The following is a 20814-nucleotide window of genomic DNA, read 5'->3' as shown; positions in this document are numbered from 1 at the left end:
TGAGTTTTACAAAGAAATAATGTCTTGAACTTGCTGCTCTTAACTAGTTGCACAAAGAAAGGTAAGGCTTCGTTTTTCCTGCCAAGTTTAGAATTTCTGCAAGAATTTACCTTAACTCTTGAATTTTCTCTTGGCTCTAGTCTGACCTTTCTGGTTTTGGAGAGTTCTAAGGCAGCTAGCAGCCTAGCAGCTATTCCTGCCTCTGGTGCTGCTCACGCTACAGAAAAAAATCTGGCAGAGATCAAAGCTGCATGACATTGGCTCGTGACTTGGATGTGACTGCTTATAGGCCAGAAAAAGCTAATCCCTGCCACTAACAAAAATTTGTGGTTGGCAGCAGAAACTTGAATTCATAAAAGCCCTTCCATTAAAATTTTTCCCCCTTACGTGTTTTGTGGGTTGTTTTTTTTTTTGAGTGGATAGCGACATAACCAGCAAATGCTGTATTTGCTATTGGTGAATATATCGTATCTTTTTTGAGCTCACTGCTTTTTGGTGTTACTACCTGAAGATCACAGCCTGTTAAGACTTACTGTCTGCTCACCAAGAGAGAGCAGTTCAACTCTGTCAACAGGCCCTGCATCCTGGTTAGGACTTCTCCACCTTTTAACAAAATGTAGTGGCACCATGTCCAAAATTGAGACTTCTGCTCATGCTGAAGTGATTTCAGTGTCAGATGGTAACACTTGTAAGCTGTATGGTTCTTCTTGAAGAGTATTGAAACAAGATGAGTATGGTTTTCAGTCTGATGTACTAGGTGTACTCCTAAAAATACTGCCTTGGGTGAAGTCTGTAGAAGGAGCCCATGTTTGCAGATGGACTGGCACCACATGTGAAAAACACAGGTGGATGGGTCTGTGGGGTGTAAGATCTCAAAGGCATTTCCCCAGGGTGTTTCTGGAAGCACAAACTTGAGCGCAAATGTGTAACTTGAGCACAACTGAAGGAGGTTGGAGCAGCCTCAGGAGCAGGGCTGACTTTACTGGCCCTAGCTTTGGTAAGAAATTAACTCTTAAAAAGAAAACAAACTTCTAATGTTACCTATTAGTTGATTTTAGCAATGCTAGCACACCTTGCTGCGCTGACTGCTGGGGTTAGAGCTGCTTAATGGATGCTCACTGCTGCTCCGTGGTCACTGCTTGTAGTTCAGCTAGCAAACTGTCTTAGGCTGCTAGGAGCAGCTCTAACGGAATAGAGCACTGCTAAAAAGGGGGATATTCACAGCTTCTCGTTGAATTCTGTGAATCCAGCCTGTATTTTCCTTCTACTAAGCCTGAAGGCAGTGGCTGCCACTCTTAGGTGGTGTGAGGTCTGTGCTCTTGAAACAACCTCAAACAGCGCTGCCTGAGGCGATTCCCCAGCAACTCAGCCCCCTCCATCGGCCAGCTTCTAACTGGGGGGGATTGAACCGCTTCCTGAGCGCCTGGAAGGGGGACTGCAGGTAGGAGACTGTCCCTTTTCAGCAGCCAAGCGCTGGCAGGACCGCAGCGGGGCTGCAGATTTGCGCCCTCCCTGCCCCATCGCGCTGCCTCCCGCCCCTCCAAGCTGGGGGGGGGGGGGGTCCTCAACCGCCCTGCCCCGGATACTGGGGGCTACTGGGAGCTGCCGGGAGCTGCCGGGAGCTGCTGGGAGCTGCTGGGAGCTGTAGTTCGCTGCCTGAGCCCGGCGGAGACTTCGCTTCCCAGCGCCCCGTGAGGGGAAGGCCCGGACCGGGGCCTGCGGCCTCCCCCGGCCTGAGGCGGGCGGCGCGGGGCGGGCCCGGGGCTGGGGGCGGGCGGGCAGCGGCTGCCCCGGCCCCGGGGGGCACGGAGGTGGCTGAGGGGGGTCCCCGTGTGAGACCTGCCGGCTCCCCTCGTCCCGCTCACACCGTTTTTCCGTTTTTTTAATTAAACTCGCATTAAGCCTTGTTTTGCGTGGCTTCGAGAGGTCCGAGCAGCACAGGGGGTGTCTGGCAGGCTGTAGAGGGGACCCAGGCAGGAGAGGGAGGTCTGTTTAACTGAGACACAGCCAGCTGTGAACGCAAACCAAGAAATCTGCCTCTTGCTACAGATAGGAGGTTGGTGTGGAGGTGAGCAGTGGTGTTAGACCCCCTGCGAGGTGCAGCTTGGACGTATAACCAGACCTGTCACAGCAAGGGAAAGCAGAATATCTGCCATGGTGAGTGTGATAGGGTACAACGCAGGCCTGGGAAATCCAAATTCGATGCTCTGGCATCGCTGTGTGGAGGCAGAAGTGGTCCCAGGGACTAGAGGCTTCTGCCCAGCTTGTGTGCTTGCTGGGCTCTCTCAGAAGTTATAAATATCTGCAGTTCCCCAGCATTTCACGTGCCGTTTCCCAAACAGCATGGGCAGGAGGAGGGCTTCGTTACTGCTTAAGGGGTTCTCTGGAGAACCTGCCAATGGCTTTAGTGTGTTTTGGGGAAAATCCAGGTCAGATCTGCTTCATTTTGTAACAAGGGAATTTGTCTTTCTCCATAGGCTACAAAATCCAAGAAAAGTTTAAGAGGTATGTATGCGTTTGTGTTCTCCTTTCACTGTTTGTAGGTGCTTTGATCTGCTAGGAATACATGGAACAGAGCAGATGGGGGACACTAGGATCAGGCAGCAGTCGTGGCTACTGAAATAACTTATGATCCATGCCTGAAGGCTACTGCTCAGGGTATTATACTCTTCCTGAACCAACGATGCTCACCTGCCTCTCAGATTGAGTGGATTGGTTTATTGTGATCATAAATTCCCTCTCTTGGAGACTTTTCCAGGTCCAGAGAACATAAGCATTTACTTTAGTTCTTCCCACAGCTGTTCCCCAAGGCCTTGTTTAGAGGCCTCCTGCAGCCTTGAACACTGTGATGCTTTTGAGTTGCCCAGAGGCTCACAGATTAAGTGCTGCTTGTGGCCAGTGACTAGCTGAATGGAAAGCAGCTGGTATGCTTGATAAAGCAAAAATAGCATTTTGGGCTAACTGAAGCTAAATCATACATGTATAAAATATTGGACCGAGTCATGGTCCTGGCAGTTCCCTCTAGGCTGGCAAGGAGGGCCTGATGATGCTTGACATCAAGCCTTTATTCTGGAGGACTTCAAAAGAGCAAGCCTACTGAAATAGGGAGCTTTTCTACACCTGCTTGGTGAGCCCACCTGCCTCAGCTCCTGTAATTTGTCTCGTTCTAGGCTCCATCGATGACGTGTTGGGTGACCTCCTGGGATACGATGGTAAAGTGCATCTTCTCTGCAGCTGGAAGGGTGGCATCCTCATCCTGTTCCTTCCTGGGAACAGGAGGTGGTGGTGCAGGAGCCACTGCTCTCCAAGGGAGCTCCAGTTGTGAGGGGGGATGAAGCAGGGAGCAGAGCTGAGTGCAGCTTCCCAGAGGCCATTGAACAGGGTTGGACATCGGCTTGGGGAGCGCAGAGTGAAGCATACCCATTTCAAAGCCTCTTGTCCCATTAGGAAACAGCAATTTCCCCTTTGGAGTGCCTGTGTCTGTCACCCTAATCTCTCCCTGTCTTATTTCCAGACGAAGTCCCTGTTAAATCTGCTAAACCTTCTCAGCCAGCCATTGTCAGCAGTGGGAGAGCCCGGGGCACCAGCTTGCAGGCCAGCAAGAAGTGAGTACCTTCCAAACACAGCCTCTCCCATTTGCAGAGCTCTCTGCACTCCCCACGTCCTTCTGACCTGCCCTGTCCTTGTCTCCTCTGCCTCACTCCCTGCCCCAGTAGCAATTACATGAGAAGGAGTTGTCTGTGATGGCTTTGAGAGCTGAGAACCCAGAGCCTGAAGCTTTCCAGCAAGAGCTGAGTACCCCCAGGCCTGTAAATATCTATTACAGCAGTTGTTTGCTTAAACATAGCAGTCCCAGCACTACTACTTCATTCCTAGTGCTGTTTTTAGCCTTTTTCCCCAGCTCACATGTGCTGCTAACCCCTAGGCTTGTGTCACAGGTCCTTTCTGGAGGATGATTTCTTCAGCAAACTCCCTGCAGAGGACGTGGAAGCTGCAGAGGTGAGCCCCAGGTTTTGAGAGACTGGGTATCCTGAGAGCTGGAGGTGAGCTGGGCCGAATTTGGCCCTAGCATTGCCCCGTCCAAGTCAGCAGTGGGATATCAGGGAGGAACCTTGAAGTTTGGCTGAAGAGGTGACCCCTCTGCGGGGTGGAGAAGATGGGGCAGGGGAGTGGGTGGATGATGGGTTTCCAGGTGCCCTGGATGAGGTGAACCCTAACCCAAAGCAATGTTCCTGACACTTCTCCCAGGGACAGCAGGATGTGAGTAAAGGCATCAAGGCACAGGGGGTTTCCAGTAAGGAATGCACCAGGAGGAATTAAGCATGTTTCCTCATAAAATGAGGAGAACCAGGGCTCTGAGTGCTGGAGCAGTTTACCCAGGTCTCTGGTAGATGCAGATGATGGGGGTCCTGAACACCAGGCTGCTTCTTCTGGGGTGAGGAGTTTCTGAACTGATCTCTCCCCTCTGTGGCATGCAGGGATCCAGTGTCTCTGATGCAGACCCACAAGCTGTCCTGCAAACCCTGAAGGTAAGTGCACAAGTACCCATCAAAGTACCCATCATCTCAGCCCCACGTGTCACAGCCTCCAGCGCCAGCTGTCCTGCTCATTTCCCTGAGGCACGGTCCTTGTGATGGCCTGGCAATCACTCACCCGGCTGCCATTCTCACCCTGTTGCTTTCCAGGACATGGATGACATGGAAGCTGATCTCCTGGGAATATCAAAACCCAGTTCTGGGCCAGGGAAGGCAGCCACAAAAGGCCCTGGGAAATGTGACTCCTCGGAAGGAGCAGTAAAAACTTCAGGGAAGGTGCCAGCTCCTGAGAAAGGTATAAAGGGAAGCTCTGCTCTTCTTTTCGCAGGCTGATTGCAAATAAATAAGGGGTATTTAGATGCTAGATAGCGAATAAAAAGTTTATTTGTTCCCCAAATTCCTTTCTTCTGGTTCCTTTTGGGGCTGTCACAGACAGAGCGTTACTCTGGCTGTGTGTTGTCCCTTGGGAGATCCCTGTCCCAGCCTCTTGTCGTGCTGTGATAACATCACTACACCAGCAGTGATGACAGCCATGCTGCAGCTGCCTGCCAAAGGCCGTTTAGTGGCTCCCTGGTGCCTTGCAAAGTGTTTCTAGTGGGATCTGCTTGATCAGCCTGGAAGGAGGGCCAGAGGGGTTGCATTTAAGATACACCGGTCCCCAAACTGTCCTCTTTCCGAGGCACTTTTCTTCTTTTCTGCAAGGAGACTCCTCTAGAGATGTTCCCGCCCCACAGGGTCACAGGGCCACTGTCTGTCACAACATGTGCTTTTAGGGGGCTGCTGCAAGAAGTGACCTTCAGCTGGGATAGGGCAGGGGCACCTGTATCTGCACTGCCCTGAGTGAGCTGTGGTCTCTCTTTCTAGGAGAGTCTGCACCTGTGACGGAAAAGAAGCCACTCTCATCCCCACCTGCTTCCCGACCGTATAAGAAATTTAACTTTGAAGGTAGGATCTCGCTTCACTTCACCTCACAGGTGCCTGGCGACAACTGAGAACCCTGTCCTTGCCCTTTGCCCATAGCTGGCCTCTGCTGTAAAGTGGAAGCTTGGCTGATTAATGAGATACAGAGCCCTTCACTCCTATGATTCTGCTGCAGATCTAATTCTGCAAAAGTGACTAGAGGAAAAAAAAAATACAGTGCCAGTCTCTGCTGCTGGAGTTCCCATCTGTACGGTGGGAACGGGAGCACTTTTAGGCCTTCTCCAGGACTGGAAAGTGATTCCTGAGGGCATCTCTTTGCAATTGTGTTTTCCTGTGTGCTTTGCTGTTTGATGACTGTCTATTACACTCAGACACCCTTGTATCAGAGAGGGATTCCATCCAACTTCCAAAAGATGAGGCTGGAGAAGAGGTTTCCTGGTACAGATGAGATCTGATTGTCCAAGTCAGATCTTGGTTAAAACACAGTTAAAATCACTAAGCCCAGTGGGCTTTAGGTGAAGCTGATGGGAGGGCTTTCTTCTCCTTTTTTTCTTTGCCTGAACAGTGTCCGAGTGTTCAAGCACCCACATCTTGGGTTATTTTCTTCTAGGAGAAAGAAAACATGGAAAAAATGAACAGAAATACAGTCACTGAATGTTTAAAATTCAGGGATACTCTTATCATATCCCTGCAGAATCTGCAGTTGTGGCTTTGGGCAAAACTGGTCTCTTGTCCCATGTGCTCCTGGCTGGGTTGTGCATGGCTTGATGCAGAATTGTTCTTCTAAGTAGCATTGAGTTTGTTATTTTCTGTTTGTTTCCTTGTTGCTGTTATTACTCTCCTTTCCTGACCCTACGGGGTAATTCCCAGATTTAGACGATCCTTTAGCTGGGCTGTTATCTGATGAGGAGCAGGATGCTCCCAAGAAACCAGCTCCAAGGGGCTGTGAAAGTGTCCCTGAGAAAAAAACAGAACCGAGCAAAGACAAAGGTAAGTAGGCATGCTCAACACATCCTTTTTGTATTCAAATCAGCAACCTGGACTGGTTTGTGTGAGGTCCAAACTGATGAAATTGAAGGCTGCCTAGTTCCATCTGGTGTTAACCAGCATGGTCAGTTATAGAGCAGCTTTGTGGTGGGGTTAGTTGTAGTACAGCTCACCGAGGGCTTGATATTTCCAGTGTGCCATAGGTTACAGCACTGGCCTTTCCTTTCTGGGAACAGAGGTTCAGATCTTACACACGGCCTCGTTCAACCTGTGTCGTGCCTTGCCAACTGAGAACAAGTTTACTGGGTCAGAGTTGAGGTGGCTGTGAGCACTGCCACCCAAGCCAAAGCCTGTTCAGGGCACCTCCGGGTTGGATCCAGGCGTACAGTGGCTGTGTTTAGTTGCCATCCCTCTTGTTCCTGCAGTAGGGATGTTAATGGATCTGATAGTCCCCTAGAATCCCTCTGCACCCCAATAAATCTGCTCTGATTTCCTGTATTTTCCATGTTTTTTTAAACCCTGATCAAACTTTCTTCTGTCTGTGATCCCACCCCCAGAGCCACCCCCACCCCAGACACCCCTTCACACGGCAGCCCCGGTCCGGAGGAGGGAGGAGCTCACGTTTGAAGATGATGGTGATGACCTGATGGATGCGCTGGGATTTGGTAACAGCCCAAAAGGAGACCAGAAGCAGGGAAAGAAGGCAGAAGAGTAAGGAGACATTCGTGGGCAATGAAAATGCAGTGGGAGTAAAGCTGGGGACAGCTTGGATGCGAGATGGTGCCTCCACGCTCAGTGGCAGCTGCTGAAAGGCGGGTGGGGAATGCTGCAGCACTTCAAAGCTTCTGCCCTTGGGTCCCAGAACGGAGCAGGAGCAGCCTCATTTCAGACAAGAGTCAGGACGCCCTGGCAAGGTTGTGTATTCTGGAATGGCCCTGCCTCTTGAAGAAACCCATCTGCTGCTGTGCCCTTAACAGGGAGGAGGTGCGTCCAGCCCGCTCCAAGCTGGATGAGTTACTGGGAAGAGGCTCCGTCGCCAAAATCCTGGAGCGGCCGGGCACGGGAGAGAGCAAGGAGTTCAAACTGGATAAGAAGTACCAAAAGCAGCCAGGTGAGCACAGCCAGGGATGCTGGGATGGTCCAAAGACGTGATGGTGTTGGCTCGGGATAGCAAGATGGATTTCTAATGCCCTTGCAGGGCAAGCACCCTTTTTGCCGTGGTGAGTAGGGTTGTTAATGAGCTTTCTGTCAGCCCCACGGGGAAGGTGGCTAATGTAAAATGTTAATATGGCCTGGAGGCAGACTGAGAGCGTTTGCACAGTTGCTGCAGCTCAGGTGATGATTGGTAATCTACTGAGTAACTCAGTCACGTTTGGGCGTGGGCTGATTCCTAATAAAGATCCTTTTCCCAGCCGCAGTGGGAAGCGTGCTGCTCGCAGGTTTCTGGGGAGGATGTTTCCAGCGGTGTTTTCCCAGAGGCAGCGATCCCAGTGGGAATTGCAGGGGAGGAGGAGGAGGTGGGCTGGTGTCTTTGCAGCTGGCTGCTCCTCTGGGCACTGACTCAAGCCTGCTTGTCTGAACAGAGAAGGAAGAGGGCTGGGACGAGGAGGAATTTCTCTTTGGAGCCTACCAGCCCACGGTGGCCTCCACGCCCGAGGGCCGGCCGTCAAGGAGGCAGTCTGTGAGGTATTGTGCTCCAGGTGCTTCTGTAGCTCCAACTCCCAGCCATGTGGGCAGGGTCCCCTTGCAGGCAGGCGTGCAGCTCCATCTCCTTACGGCAGGTTTTCAGCTGAGAACCTCAGTGAACCGAAACCGGACTCACGCTCCAAAGCTCCTGCAGCCAGCCAGAGCCCCGTGCGGGCCAGCAGGGCTGGGGGTGACTGGCTGGGCCTGAAGGATGAGGATTTTATGGATTCGGAGCCACCATCGCCAGCTAAAGCCAGTCCTGTGCTGAGCTCTCGCCAGCTCCCAGCCACGGAGGGAGAAGCCCCAAAACCCACCTGTGGGGAAGAGGAGAACTGGCTGAGTGCTGCTTTGTCTCGCAAGAAAGCCCAAGCACAGGCAAAGGCCCAGGAGAGAAGTGCTGCGCCCCTGGAGACCCCAAGCAAAAAAACAGACCCCCACCCTCCCTCCAGGTAAGGGCATGATCAGCGTCTCCTGTTTGTTCCATGCGTTGCTGCTCCAGCAGGACCTCAGAAAGCCTTGGCTTGTATTTAAGGAATTAATTTTAAGCACTTTCTCATCTCAGGTTGGGGTAATAACGCAAGACCCCAGTGATCCAGGCCGCAGCCTATCCCATCTCTGGGCCCTTATTTTTCCAGTTGCAGCCAAGATGTCACATGCTGCCCTGGGTTCTTTGGAGCTGCCCTGGATCAGCGCATCCCCAGGGCCCACCCTGTGCTCCTCGTTCCTCCCTTCACTCCTCTTAGTTCCAGGCAAACCACCTCCTCCAGTTGGGGTTTTGCATGGATTTAGACTTGTGCCATTCAAGTGGGACTCCGAGGCACTGTGCAGACAAACAGATGTCTTTTGGGCAGGGATGTGCTGCCCAGGGGAAGCGGTTGGATGTGGTGAGGAGGAACGCAGATGATAGAGATTTTGGGGTGTCTTTAACTGCCACCAAAATTATGAATCCTGCCACAGCTGGGTGGGACGGAGGCCTTCACCTGTGAAGCACTGGGGAAAAGGATCTTGGTTTTCATAATCTGCTCAGTTCTGCCACATATGATGCTTTTTGCTTGCAGCCAGCCAACCACCACCGCAGGAGCACCCCCACCAACGCAGGCAGCTGCCCTGCAGGACAAGGCAGCGAGCGCAGACAGCTCTGGGTGAGGCTTCCTTCGCATTTCGGGCATCCTGAGAGAGGTGGCCTGCAGAAAGCAGCCAAGGGAGATGGGGGAAAGGGGAGAGGCGGTGGCCAGCAGTGGTCAGTTTGGTCTGAGACCCCTGTAACAGGGAGAGAAGGCAGCTCTGAAGGACCTTTGGCTGGTTATTTGCTCACAGTAGAACAGCCAAGCTTTAAACTTAAAAAAAATAACACCCGTGCACTTCTTCCCCGAGCTGTGACACTGCTGTGCATCATTCCCACGTGTCTGTGTCCATGCAGGCACCCGGTCCCATGGCTCCGCACTGTGACACAAGCTTCAGCTCACCCGTCAGAGCCTGCAAAGGGAGATTCCCCAAGAGATGCCAGCGCCAACGGTGTGTTTCACGTGGTGGCTCAGTTTGGGCAGCAGCCTGATCCAATTTGGGCTGGCTCTGTCCCCAGGGTCAGCTGCTGGAGCAGAGCAGGACCCTTCTCTGCCTGAGAGACTTGGACCCTCATCCTCCTGGAAGGGGATGGATTCCATTGCCGTGTCCAAAAGATGATTTTTTTATCCTTTCAGGCCCTGCAGCAGCATCCCCAGCAACGCAGGAGGTGCTGGGCCCTGCCCCACTTCCTCAGGTGGGTCTGGTGAGACCATACCTAGAGGTGCAGCACCCAAACTCTGCCCCCAGCAAGGAAGAGCCTGGTGTGCTCGTGTCTGGGTGGGGGCTGCTACATTTACCTGGGGAGAGGAGACCCAGAACAGCGATGGGTTTGGGCTGGAGAAGGGTAGAAGAGGAATCATTGGGGATGGATTCACCCCAGAGCCAGGCTTTACCTCCCTGACAGCATCCGTGTGTCTCTGCAGGTTCCCACCCCCAGGGCACCCCTTCAGGCTGCCCCACAGCTGCAGGTGAGGCCAGGTTCTTTCCCTCGGGAACTGATGGCCACACTGCAAAGCTCCTGATCCTAAGGGTCGGTTCTCTCTCTGTCTCCACAGGCTGAGTTCCCAGCCCAAGGCCCCCTGCACGAGAGGAAGCCAGGAGCTCCAGCAGCGCAGGTCTATCAGGATGTGACGGGCTGTCAGGCAACACTGCTCAGCGCCCAGGCCCGTGTGGTGGAGCTGGAGAGCCAGGTGAGCCCCATTGCCTCACCTGGGGGGCACAAATCAAAAAAAATAATGGTCCTTGGGGGAGCACAAATAACCCCGTGGGAGGAGAGGAGCCGGATCTGCTCCAAATGGCATCGGGATGGCAGGGGAGAGGGGAGAAACCTCCCAGTCCGGGGATGCCTTCAGCTGCCAGGTGGTGCTTTGGGAACTCTGTACCCAGGGCAGCACCAGGACCTTCTCCCCTGGGTGCCCCCCAGGTCCGGATGCTGGAGCTGGAGCGGACGCAGCACAAAATGTTGCTGGAGAGTCTCAAGCAGCGGCACCAGGAGGACCTGGATCTCCTCGAGAGAGCACACAGGTACCGGGCTCTCGCCCACAGCTGTCCCCCGTGTTGTGACCTTGTCTATAGCTCTGTCCTCTTTACCTGCTGTGAGAGGGCTGGGCTGCTTCCCAAATCTGTCCCGAGGTGGGCAAGCACAGAGCCACATCAGTTTTGGCCAGGTGGGGACCCACAGGTGAGCCAAGGAGAGGGTCTGCGCTCACCAGCCCTGTCCTGTGGGTGACAGGAGGGACCAGTCCCACTGCCAGCATGTCCCCAGCCAGGGCACCTCACTGGCTGGGAGTGGGAGAGTTCAGGGCTCAGACCAGAGCAAGCAAAGTGCCCCGTGCCTCAGTTTCCCTGCATGCAGTGACACCAATCCGCTCACTAAATCCCCACGTGCGCTTCGGGTGGAGAGCACCAGGTAACGCCACGAGAGCAGCATTTCTTCCTCACCCTGACCCCCGTCTGGGTGTCCGGGCAGGAGCCAGATGAAGGTGGTGGAGGAGACTTACGGGCAGCGAGAGGAGAGGCTGCGGCGGGAGAAGGAGCAGCTGGCAGCTCAGCTGCTGTCGCAGAGCCAGGATGCAGAGCGGGCCCAGGCAGAGCTGGTGGCACAGCACCAGCAGCGTGTGGCCACGCTGGAGCAGCAGAGTGCACGGGAGCTGGAGCGGCTGCGAGAGCTGCAGAGGTGAGCGTGGCGCGCACACGGTGCTAGTCCAGTCTTCCTCTGTCTGGGGAGTGGTTTGGGGACACAGTGAAAGGGAAAATCTGGCTCCAGAAGCGCTGGGTTGGGGGCAGCTTGGTGGCCTTGGGAATGGGATTTGCTTCATAGATGGGCAGAGGGAGATGTGGCAGTAGGTATCATTTCAGAGTGAAACGCAGTGTATTTTGAAAGGAGAATCTAGCATTTTATCTTCCCCAAACCCCTTTTATTCAGGTCTCTAAGTCACTGTTGTCTACACAGTTTATGAGAGAACAGTTTTCAGCAAAGTAACCCACGACCCCCAGATGTAGCCCATCCCAGCTGTGCCCACCACAGGGAGCAGCAGTTTGCAGCAGCCCCTCACGGGCTCCTTCCTCCGTGCCCTGCAGGTCGTCTGTCCAGGAGATGCGCAAAGACCACGAAGAGCAGCTCCAGCGGCTGAAGCGGCTGAAAGACCAGGAGATCGACGCGGTGACCAGCGCCACTTCACACACCAGGTACCGATCCCCGCTGTCACAGCCCCCCGCCGAGCCCTGGCTGCTCAGTTCCCTGCCCTACAGCCACAAAAGCCCTTCTCCACCGCGGTGCCATGAAGCGTGTCCCACAGGCGCTCCTCTCCGCAGGTCTCTGAACGGTGTCATTGAGCAGATGGAGAAGTTCTCCAGCGACCTGCATAACCTCTCGCACAAGGTGGAGGCCACGCACCACACCACCTCCCAGGAGCTGGCCATGGGGGCGCGGCAGCGGGACGAGCAGCTCAGGGGTACGGCTGCCCTTCTCCTGGGCTGAAACGGCTGCGGGGTCCCCCCAGAAAATGGGGAGTGTTGTCCTGACTCAGCCAGAGGGTGGGAGCCCCGGCTGGCAAAGCTCTGCCTGCCTTGGTCGTTGGACACCTCAGCTCACAGCGCTGCTGCTGCCTGTCCGCAGTGCTCCAGGACAGGCTGTCGCAGCAGCAGAGGGACATGGAGGAGGAGCGGAGCCGACTCCAGGAGGTGATCGCCAAAATGGAGGCCAGGCTGAGCGAGCAGACTCGGCTGCTGGAGCAGGTGAGCGCATGTCGTGCCCTCTGGGTATGGGGAGGATGGATGATGCCTCTCCCGTTGGAGACCCTTGGTTTTGGAGCCTGTGAGTGGCACCTGTCTCTCCCCTGTGCCTGGACCAGGAGCGGTGGAGGGCGACAGCAGAGCAATCCAAGGTGGAATCGCTGCAGCATTCGCTGGAGGAGCAGCGGCGAGTGATGACCCAGCAGTTCTCCATGGAGCGAGCGGAGCTGGAGAGGGCGAAGGTGAGATGGGGCAGGCATTTCCGGGTGTTTTTCACATCTCACGAGTCTGCCTGGGGCTGCACCGTGGTGTGGTGGATGAAAGAGACGGGTGCTTGGCTGTAGCACCCCTCCACCTCCTCCATCCCACTCTCGGTCTTGCAGTGAATCTCAGTCAGAACAACTGCCTGGCATGTGGATACGAGGGGCCAGAGCGCTGTGCAGGGTTCACACCGAGCACCCTGGATTGGACCAGCCTGTAGATATTACATGGAATTTATCTGCAGGGATGGGTTAAAGGAGAAAATCCTGTGGCTGGGGGACTTAGTGCTGTCTCTCTGCCTCTTCTGATGCTCTCCAGAGCGCTTTGCTGGAGGAGCAGAAGTCGGTGATGCAGAAGTGCTCAGAGGAGCGCCGGAAGCTGGCAGTGGAGTGGGCCGAATTCCACACCCAGCAGCAGCTGAGCAAGGAGCGGATGGAGCGCGATATAGACCGAGCCCTGCAGATGGACTCCCAGAGAGAGGGCACCATCATGAGCCTGGCCAAGGTACGGCCCCAGAGCCCCTTCCCGTGGCACCCAGCGCTGCCTGGCAGGCAGCTGGGCTCCCCCACGGGGTCACGGGGAAAGGTTCAGAGCTTGCTTCTCGTGTTTAGGATGGAGGGGATGGAGGCATCCCCCTGGGTCTGGTGGTGAGAATCGGGCTCTTCCAAGGGCAGCTCTTGCCAGCTGGTTGTAGGCGTCAGTGCAGATTGACATCGGTCCCATCTGCCTCTCCCCTTTGCCTGGGAGGAGTTTGGGGCAGCCAGACCAGGCTCCTCTGCTGTAAGATCCAAGTCGGGTGAGAGGAGGCAGCTGTGATGGGTTAAGCCAAGCCTCACCGTGCCATGGGGATGCGTCCAGAGCCAGTTCTGCTCCCTGCTGGGGCTGTTCAGAGGGGATGCGCAGGGTGTGCCAGAGCTGTGTTTCTAATGGCTACCACTGTGGTGGTAAATAACCATGGAGCTGGATCATTCTCCTGCTGACAAACTGACATGCCTTGAGCGTGTTTTAGGGTGTGCGACATGGTGAGGGGCTCCTTCCTTTCCAGGGAAGGAGTGTGTGTGTGTACACAATCCCAGCTCCTTGGTCCCCATGGGTGGATGGATGAGGGCACTGCTTGGTGTTGCTCTGCACCCCAGGCCTGGTGCACACAAGTTGTTTAACAGGGGCAGACCTCTCCCGTCATTCAGAAAGACAGGGAAAAAGTGTCCAGGACAGGTCTGGTAACACATCGGTTGCCCCCACGCCCATCCCAGGAGCAGGCAGAGCTGAAAATACGGGGCCGTGAGCTGAAGGCCAGGGAGGAGCAGCTGGCGAGGGACAGGGAGCTGCTGGACGAGGCCTGGCATGAGCTGAGGCTGGAGAAGGAGAAGGTGAAAGGGGCTGCGCTGCGCATCCGGCAGCGGGAGGAGGAGATCAAAAGCATGAACAAGGTCAGTGGAGCCCCTGAGCTGCGTTGCACAGCTGCACACGGGCTGGCAGCAAAGCTGGGGCATCACACCCCTCCTGAGGCCGTGCATCCTACTCCTGTCCTGGGAGGGGAATGAGGGGATGCACAAAACAAGGAGCCCTGTCCCCATCCTCTGTTCCTTGCAGCTCTCATCCCAGAAGTACGAGGAAGGGGAGCAAGCCCTGCGGAAGGCGTGCAGGCTGGAATCTGAGCACCAGACCCGGCTGCAGCTCATGCAACAGCACCTGGAGCAGCTGAAGCAGCAGGAACAGCAGCTGCAGCAGGTAACTCCTCATCACCTTCCCTTCTCGGACTGGGGCTGCCATCCCCAGGGCCTGAACCTTGCCACCGACCTCTCTCCTTTTCTCCTGGGGCTGGGGCAGGAGCGGCTGAGCATGGCTCACCAGAGGAGGCAGCTCGAGCAGCTGCGCGAGGAGCTGCCCAGCAACCCCACGCTGCTGCTGCCCACAGACCAGGACCTCGGTGCCCCCACCAAGAGCCTCTCCGGCGTGCTGAGTAAGGCTGATAGGAGGGGCAGCTGCACTTTTATTTCACATCTCGGGAGTCTTGGGGTGCTCCTGGGGGCTGTTTAGCTCCCCTTCATATGAACATCAGATCAGGTTTGGTGTTGCCCCCCCGTACCCTCTGAAGGAGCTCAGTTGAGCTCTGTGAGCCAGGGCAATGCCAAGAGGGAGCAGAAGGGGTCGGGAAGGGAGAGGCGGGTGGGCTAAAGCCCATTTGTGCTCAGAGATGGAGGATGACTCCACTACGGGGACATTCAGGCAGCAAAAAAGGGATGCTTCATTGCCTCCGTTTGTCTTTCTCTAATGGCAACGGGGCTGCACCCTCGTTGCAGGCTTTCCACCTCCTGCTCGGACATTCCCCGGGCACAGGAGTGCAGGCACGGTCGGCCCCGCGGAGCTCTACGCCAAACTGCTGCTGCTGAAGCACAGGGCCCAGCAGGTGAGCGGGCTGGAAGGGGCTTCAAGCCAGCTGGCAGGGAGCGGGGCTGGGTGACGCCACAGGACGGGTGGCTCTAAAATCATCACTGGGCTGGGCTGGGAGGGCTCACAGAAGCCGTGGGCACCCAGAGGAGCGATCCCAGAAGTGGATCCTTGCTTCTTGTTTTGCGTTCCTCCATAGCACCCCTGGCTCGGCGGTGTTTCTCCCTTCACCCCATCCCTGACGGCTCTCCCACGCTGTGGTTTTGTGATGTCCTCCCCTCCTGCCAGCCCCCTGCCAGCTCCTGAGCCTTGCCCCTCTCTCCTCAGGACCGTGATTTCCTGGAGGACGAGCAGTTCTTCCTGCAGACCCTGACGAAAGCACCCTACAACACATCGCCTCTGTCAGCCTGAGGAGCTGGCTGCGTCCCCTCAGCACGCTGCTGAGGGCAGACGGGGGGGAGGGGGGCGAGAGAACAAACAATAAATAACGCCCGTTTGGGGACATAACGCTGAATTTAATAACAAATTGTTTATGAGCAGAGCCTGAAGTCCTTTCCCACAGCAGGGCGGAGGTCTCCAGCCCTCAGGGTTTTTACTTTTTTGGCTAACGTGAGCTGGGGGAGGGCGGGGGGCGATCTGTGGGGCTGGAACTGGGGGGTGAGGGGGACCCCCAAGGCTGAGGGGAGGCGAAACATTTGGGGTCAGGCACTGCGCGGGGCAGCCCCGTTGCCATGGCAACAGAGGGGGCCTTCAGCGCCGGGCCCCGTGCGGCGCAGCCGTGGTTGCCATGGCAACGGGGCCCTTCCGCTGAGGGCGGCGCGCATCATGGCGGCGCCCTTGCTGAGCGCGGCCCTGCGGGGAGCCCGGGCCTTCGGCACCGCCGGTGAGATGGGGACGGGGACGGGGCTGGGGGCGGCCTCGAGGCCCGGGGTCTCTGGGGGGGACCGTGGGGAGGCCCGGGGGAAGCAGGTCCGAGAGGCGGGGGGGGCAGCGTGCGGCCTGCTCCGAGCCCGGGGCCTCCCTGCGGCCCCTCGGCCCTCCTGCAGCCCTTCCCCTGCAGCCCTTCCCCTGCAGCCCTTCCCCTGCAGCCCTTCTCCTGAAGCTCTCCCCTTTTCCAGCTGCTCTCTGCAGGCGGGCGGCCCCGCTGGGCCCGATGCCGAACGAGGAGATCGATGTCGGCAAATTGGAGGCGCTGGAGAAATACCGCAGCTTCACCCGGTACTTCAGGCAGGCCGAGAAGGAGGGCAGGAAGGCCCGGTGGTGGAAGACGTACCGGCAGTACGCCAGCCCCGAGCCAGGTACTCGCGGGAAGGGCTCCGCGGCTTTGTGGCTGAAGGTTGGGGGCGCTGCCTGTTGTTGGGGCCGTGGGTTGGCCCCAAACCCTGGTCTGTAATGATGTGATGAAATGGTTTGGTACGAGGCTGGCCCTTTTGCAGAGCGCGGATATTTTCAGGGAGACAGATAACCGTTTTCTAGAAGGAGAGAGGCTGGACAGAACCTGCCAAAACATGCAGGATAGAGAAGGGATTTCCAGAAACCTCTACAGTATCCAAGAAATAAGACCAGGAAACAGCCCTTTAAACCATATGCAGCAAGTAATGTAGTTGGATTGGTCTGCTGAGGACCCCAGACCTGCTCACCAGGTGGCAAACTCCCGGATCTGGGCATGCAAGGAGCTGGACAGGAGGAAAAAGCAGAAGTGTGGAGGTGCAGAGGGAAGACAGAGAGGTGGCAGAATCAAGTGACTGATGGCTGCAGTTTTGTGTCTCTTTCTTCCACTTTCTAAGCATATTGTAGAGCACTTTTGGGGGCGGGTGTTCGGATTTTATACATAAATGTTTTTTTCACCCCTCTTTAAAGAGCCGAAGACTGACATCAGCCTGCCGCGTGGGAAGCTGTTGAAAGTGAAGGAACGTCAGGAAAGAAAAAAGATCCTGAAGCAGAACCACCAAAACGCCGAGATGGAAAGAGCAACACGGCTCCGGACTGGTCTGTGCCCCGCTGCTCCCCGCCCCAGCTGCTCCCTCTCCCAGCAGCTCCTGCAGTTTTCTCTCTCCCCACAGCGCTCATCCCCCTCGACGAGGTCAGAGCAGAGTGGGAGAAGACCAGCGGCCCCTTCCACAAGCAGCGCCTGGCAGAATATTATGGGATATTCCGCGACTTGTTCCAGAAGGGCACCTTCACCCCCTGGGTTAGCCTGAGAGTGGAGTACAGCCAGGAGGACGAGCACCTCGTGCCGGTGTACTACGGGAACATGGTGACTCCAACAGAGGTGTGTGAGCAACCCTGGCCCCATGGGGAGCCTGTTTCTTTCTGCCAGGTGCTGCTGGTTGGCATTGTCCATTCTGGGGGGTTCTTTTATGAGGGTATTTCTTCTGGGGTGAAGGAAATAAGGTTTTTGGGTGGGATAAGGACAGAAGTGTGCAATGAGATCAGTCTGTCGGCAGGCTGACGGCTCTTAACACTCCTGGGGCTCTCCAGATGGAGCTGGGTTACTCTGACATGACCATGCCCATGACAAATTCACGTTCTCTGGGTTAGAAATCTTGACCTGATCTTAATGGAACCTGCTGCTCAAATGATTTCCATTGTCTTTACATTTAGGCTTCCAATCCCCCTGAAGTGTCATACGAGGCAGATAAAGGCTCCCTCTGGACTTTGTTGCTCACAAATCCAGGTGAGTGCAAGGCTCTTAGAAACGTGTTTAAATTGGGTGGTAGCACTCTGCTTTTGCTTAGCTCCTGTTTCTTTTGGCTGCGCAGTCAGAGACGATGTGACAGCTGCTAAGCAGGGGCTGTCCCCTAAGCTCCAGGTGCAGAAAACCACTTCAAAGACTGGAAAGGAATTAGAATTTCCTTGCTTTGAGGGACTACACTCTCAAAGAAACCACATGAGTTCTGTTTTCTGAGTATTTCTGTGCCCTTCTGTCAAATGTGAGACAAGAAATGGATGTTTGCAGAACATTGCCTGCACAGGAGGGTTTGTAGCCTCCCCACATCTAGCAGTTGAGAGATGGGACAGTGATGCAACAGGACTTTTGTCATGGTATGGAGCAGGCAGTTCCCTGACTCCACTCATTTGTTTACCCCCAAACTCTCCTCTTCCTTGGCAGCCTGGCGAGGGAGGTAGGTTAGCTGGCACGGGGAAACCAGGGCACAGTGAAGTGAAGCAACCAACCCAACGTCACCCGAGGTGTCCTTTTTGTGAGGATCCGGGCGTTCTGACTTTGGGGTTGATGCAGGCGTGGAGTTGTCACTGAGGTGTCTGTGTGTGTGTGTTTGCAGATGGACACCTAAGAGAGACTGACGCGGAGTACCTCCACTGGCTGGTGTGAGTACAGACAGCAGAGCCGCTTCTTGCAGTTTGGGATTGTTTCTGTGGTCCTCGACTTTCCCTGATGCTCCTGCCGTTAGCTTCTGTAACCCTCTGTTCTGGGTCCTGCTGAAAATGCAGTAGTTGCAGATGTTGCTGCTGCTCGGCATTGAGATCACTGGGTGTGATTTTTCTTCCAGTAGAATCAGCCCCTACTGTCTGTTCGCTTGTCAAACACCAGTGTGGAGCTGAGGGTGACCTGTAACCCTGGATGAAACTGCGGGTCGTAAAGGAGGGGAATGACTGGGTATTTAATGAAATAAATGTGTTTGTGTCCAGGACAAACATCCCAGGCAACGACATCAAGGCGGGCAAGGAGATCTGCCACTACTTGCCCCCCTTCCCTGCCATGGGAACTGGCTACCATCGCTTTGTCTTCCTCCTCTTCAAGCAAGAACGCCCCATAGATTTCAGCGAGGACGTTCGGCCGACGCCGTGGTAATTCAGGCTTCCACTGGGCAGTTTCTCTCTTCCTTTGGCTGACCTGTTATCGCTTGTTATGACCTCGTGCTTAGTGCTGCTGTAGCAGAGCAATTCCTCCCAGTCTGTGGGGTTGTTCCGAGCTGCTTTGACTTTGTGTGTCACCTGAAGCCCCAATCTCAGCCCTGCAAGCACCACGGGGTCCTGTTGCTTTAAACCAGGCTGTTAAGAAAGCAACTCGCCCTGCCTAGGGCAGAGGTTTATGCAGAGCTGGAGAAGCTCAGAAATTTTCCTTTAGTGATTGCCTTTTGCACGTTTATTGTATAGACTCTGGGATGATGTGGGGAAGTTGTTGCCTAGCAGGGTGCCGCAGGAAGCAAGCTTCACCTCACCTCTCGTGCTCGTGTCTCGTTCCAGCCACAGCCTCAAGATGCGAACCTTCAGCACGTTCGACTTCTGCAGAAAGCACGAGGACAGCATGACCCCAGCGGGGCTGGCGTTCTTCCAGTGCCAGTGGGACAGCTCCGTGACCTGGGTCTTCCACCAGCTTCTCAGTAAGAAACGCAGCGTGGGGGAGTGCTGCACGGGGCTGCTCAGGGGCCGGGCTGTGCCCTGTACATTGGTGAATGAGCTCTTGCTGTAAGCTCTTGCTTGCTTCTGGCTGTCAGAGCTCCCTTACCTGGTTCTTACTGAGCCTTCTTCCTCCACACTAACAGCAGGCTGAGGGAACAGCCTCTACGAGGCCGTTTGGAGCGAGCATTTTAAAGTAACAGCAAGAAGAGCCTTCACTGGGGCTTGCTTGAGCAGCCCTGGTCTCAGATCTTGTTGGGGGAAGGCCTGGGGTTTGAAGCCGAGGCATTGTGTGTGTTCCCTTTGCAGATATGAGAGAGCCCGTGTTCGAGTTTGTGCGGCCGCCCGTTTACCATCCTCCACAGGTCAAGTTCCCGCGCCACCAGCCTCTGAGGTACCTGGACAGGTACCGGGACACCACGGAGCCCACCTACGGCATTTACTAGCCGCCTCCTGGCCCCGGTGCCCGCTGCAACGCAGGCCCAGCAGGTGGGGCTGCTGCCTTCCCTGCCTTCACACCGCTCTGTGGACCGGAGAAGTCTGCACCTCTAGAGGGAGACAACAAAATCCCGCTCCCTTGGCTGTTCCACTTTGCTGGCAGCGCTGGGAAGCGTGCAGCTGAGGGCAACAGGCAGTCGGTGCTGGCAGCCACATGGGGAAAAAGGCTATTTAAGAGCACGATGAAAATAAATCCAGGCTGCAGCCTTGCTACTGGTTCTGTAGCAGAGCTGATGAGGAGCAGAGGCAGAGCAGAGTCCCCCAGAACTGCCCTGCCTGGCTTCTCTGGAAGGATCACGGTTCTACTTTTGCCTCTTTATGAAAAACCAGGCTAGGCCAACCTGCACCTCCTTCCCTTATCGGTGCTGGGCTTCAGGACTGTGCCAGCTTTTATTTCAGCAGTCCTGTGAAAGAGATGAGTCTGATTAAACACGCGCGGAGCGACGGTGGTGGCGCTGTCCTGTCTTTTTTGGGAAGAGCTCAGTGTGTCAGCCAGCTGCTGGGGAGCTCGGCGGGGCACAGCAGGGAGGCGCAGCCCTTCCCTTCCCCTGGCCCGGATCTCCTTCCCCTCTCGGGTGCTGTGGGGAGGGAGGAGCGCAACACGCAGGTGGTAAACGTACACGGGAGACATTTGGGAAGATAATCTCTCCTAACAGCTACTCAGGCGGGGGGACCTCAGTCTCCTTCCCCTCACACAGCCAGCCCACACCAGCTGTGGATAAATGATTAAAGGCAGAGCTGGCAGGGCTGGGGCAGACGTGGTGGTGGCCTGGCACCCTGCCCGTGCTGTACCCCAGCTGCAGACACTGCTTTCTGCTCTGCTTGCTTTTTTTTTTTCTTTCTTTTTTCCTCTGCTTTCTTTATGCTTTTTTTT

General features: G+C 55.6%; 2 protein-coding genes across 5 annotated transcripts; both read left to right on the top strand.

The window, feature by feature from the left end:
• The first annotated feature begins 2018 nt into the window (after positions 1–2018).
• Positions 2019–15606, top strand: FBF1 (Fas binding factor 1). 3 transcript variants are annotated; one of them, XM_084492131.1, is made up of 30 exons: positions 2019–2157; positions 2478–2505; positions 3171–3212; positions 3515–3605; positions 3939–3999; positions 4479–4529; positions 4686–4830; positions 5400–5480; positions 6327–6446; positions 7001–7154; positions 7421–7554; positions 8027–8129; positions 8225–8578; positions 9188–9271; positions 9550–9644; positions 9830–9888; positions 10118–10162; positions 10250–10384; positions 10618–10718; positions 11164–11370; positions 11775–11882; positions 12009–12148; positions 12313–12431; positions 12548–12670; positions 13008–13193; positions 13943–14119; positions 14283–14420; positions 14520–14652; positions 14993–15099; positions 15408–15606. In XM_084492131.1, the coding sequence occupies exons 1-30, from the start codon at positions 2155–2157 to the stop codon at positions 15489–15491; spliced, it is 3408 nt and encodes a 1135-aa protein (XP_084348257.1). In that variant the 5' UTR covers positions 2019–2154; the 3' UTR covers positions 15492–15606. The 3 variants fall into 3 exon arrangements, with proteins under 3 accessions (XP_084348257.1, XP_084348256.1, XP_084348258.1); XM_084492130.1 differs by having other exon boundaries at positions 13853–14119; XM_084492132.1 differs by lacking the exons at positions 2019–2157; positions 2478–2505 and adding an exon at positions 3717–3809 and having other exon boundaries at positions 3169–3212; positions 13853–14119.
• Positions 15607–15837: 231 nt separating this feature from the next.
• On the top strand, positions 15838–20389 carry MRPL38 (mitochondrial ribosomal protein L38). Of its 2 annotated transcripts, none has more exons than XM_084492128.1 (9): positions 15838–15963; positions 16199–16378; positions 16941–17069; positions 17144–17352; positions 17685–17757; positions 18365–18410; positions 18732–18890; positions 19290–19426; positions 19752–20389. In XM_084492128.1, the coding sequence occupies exons 1-9, from the start codon at positions 15906–15908 to the stop codon at positions 19886–19888; spliced, it is 1128 nt and encodes a 375-aa protein (XP_084348254.1). In that variant the 5' UTR covers positions 15838–15905; the 3' UTR covers positions 19889–20389. The 2 variants fall into 2 exon arrangements, with proteins under 2 accessions (XP_084348254.1, XP_084348253.1); XM_084492127.1 differs by having other exon boundaries at positions 19290–19494; positions 19723–20389.
• Positions 20390–20814: the final 425 nt, after the last annotated feature.

This window comes from Aythya ferina (assembly GCF_964211825.1).
Source record: "Aythya ferina genome assembly, chromosome: 18".
Taxonomy (NCBI): domain Eukaryota; kingdom Metazoa; phylum Chordata; class Aves; order Anseriformes; family Anatidae; genus Aythya; species Aythya ferina.
This window is presented reverse-complemented; position numbering and strand designations above follow the sequence as displayed.

Coding starts and splice junctions, on each gene's coding strand:
- FBF1 (XM_084492130.1), top strand. Junction 10,163..10,249: donor AGGCTGCCCCACAGCTGCAG/GTGAGGCCAGGT, acceptor CTGTCTCCACAG/GCTGAGTTCCCAGCCCAAGG. Junction 14,653..14,992: donor GAGCCTCTCCGGCGTGCTGA/GTAAGGCTGATA, acceptor CCCTCGTTGCAG/GCTTTCCACCTCCTGCTCGG.
- MRPL38 (XM_084492127.1), top strand. CDS start 15,906: ATGGCGGCGCCCTTGCTGAGCGCGGCCCTGCGGGGAGCCCGGGCCTTC. Junction 15,964..16,198: donor CCGGGCCTTCGGCACCGCCG/GTGAGATGGGGA, acceptor CCCCTTTTCCAG/CTGCTCTCTGCAGGCGGGCG. Junction 18,411..18,731: donor GAGTACCTCCACTGGCTGGT/GTGAGTACAGAC, acceptor GTTTGTGTCCAG/GACAAACATCCCAGGCAACG.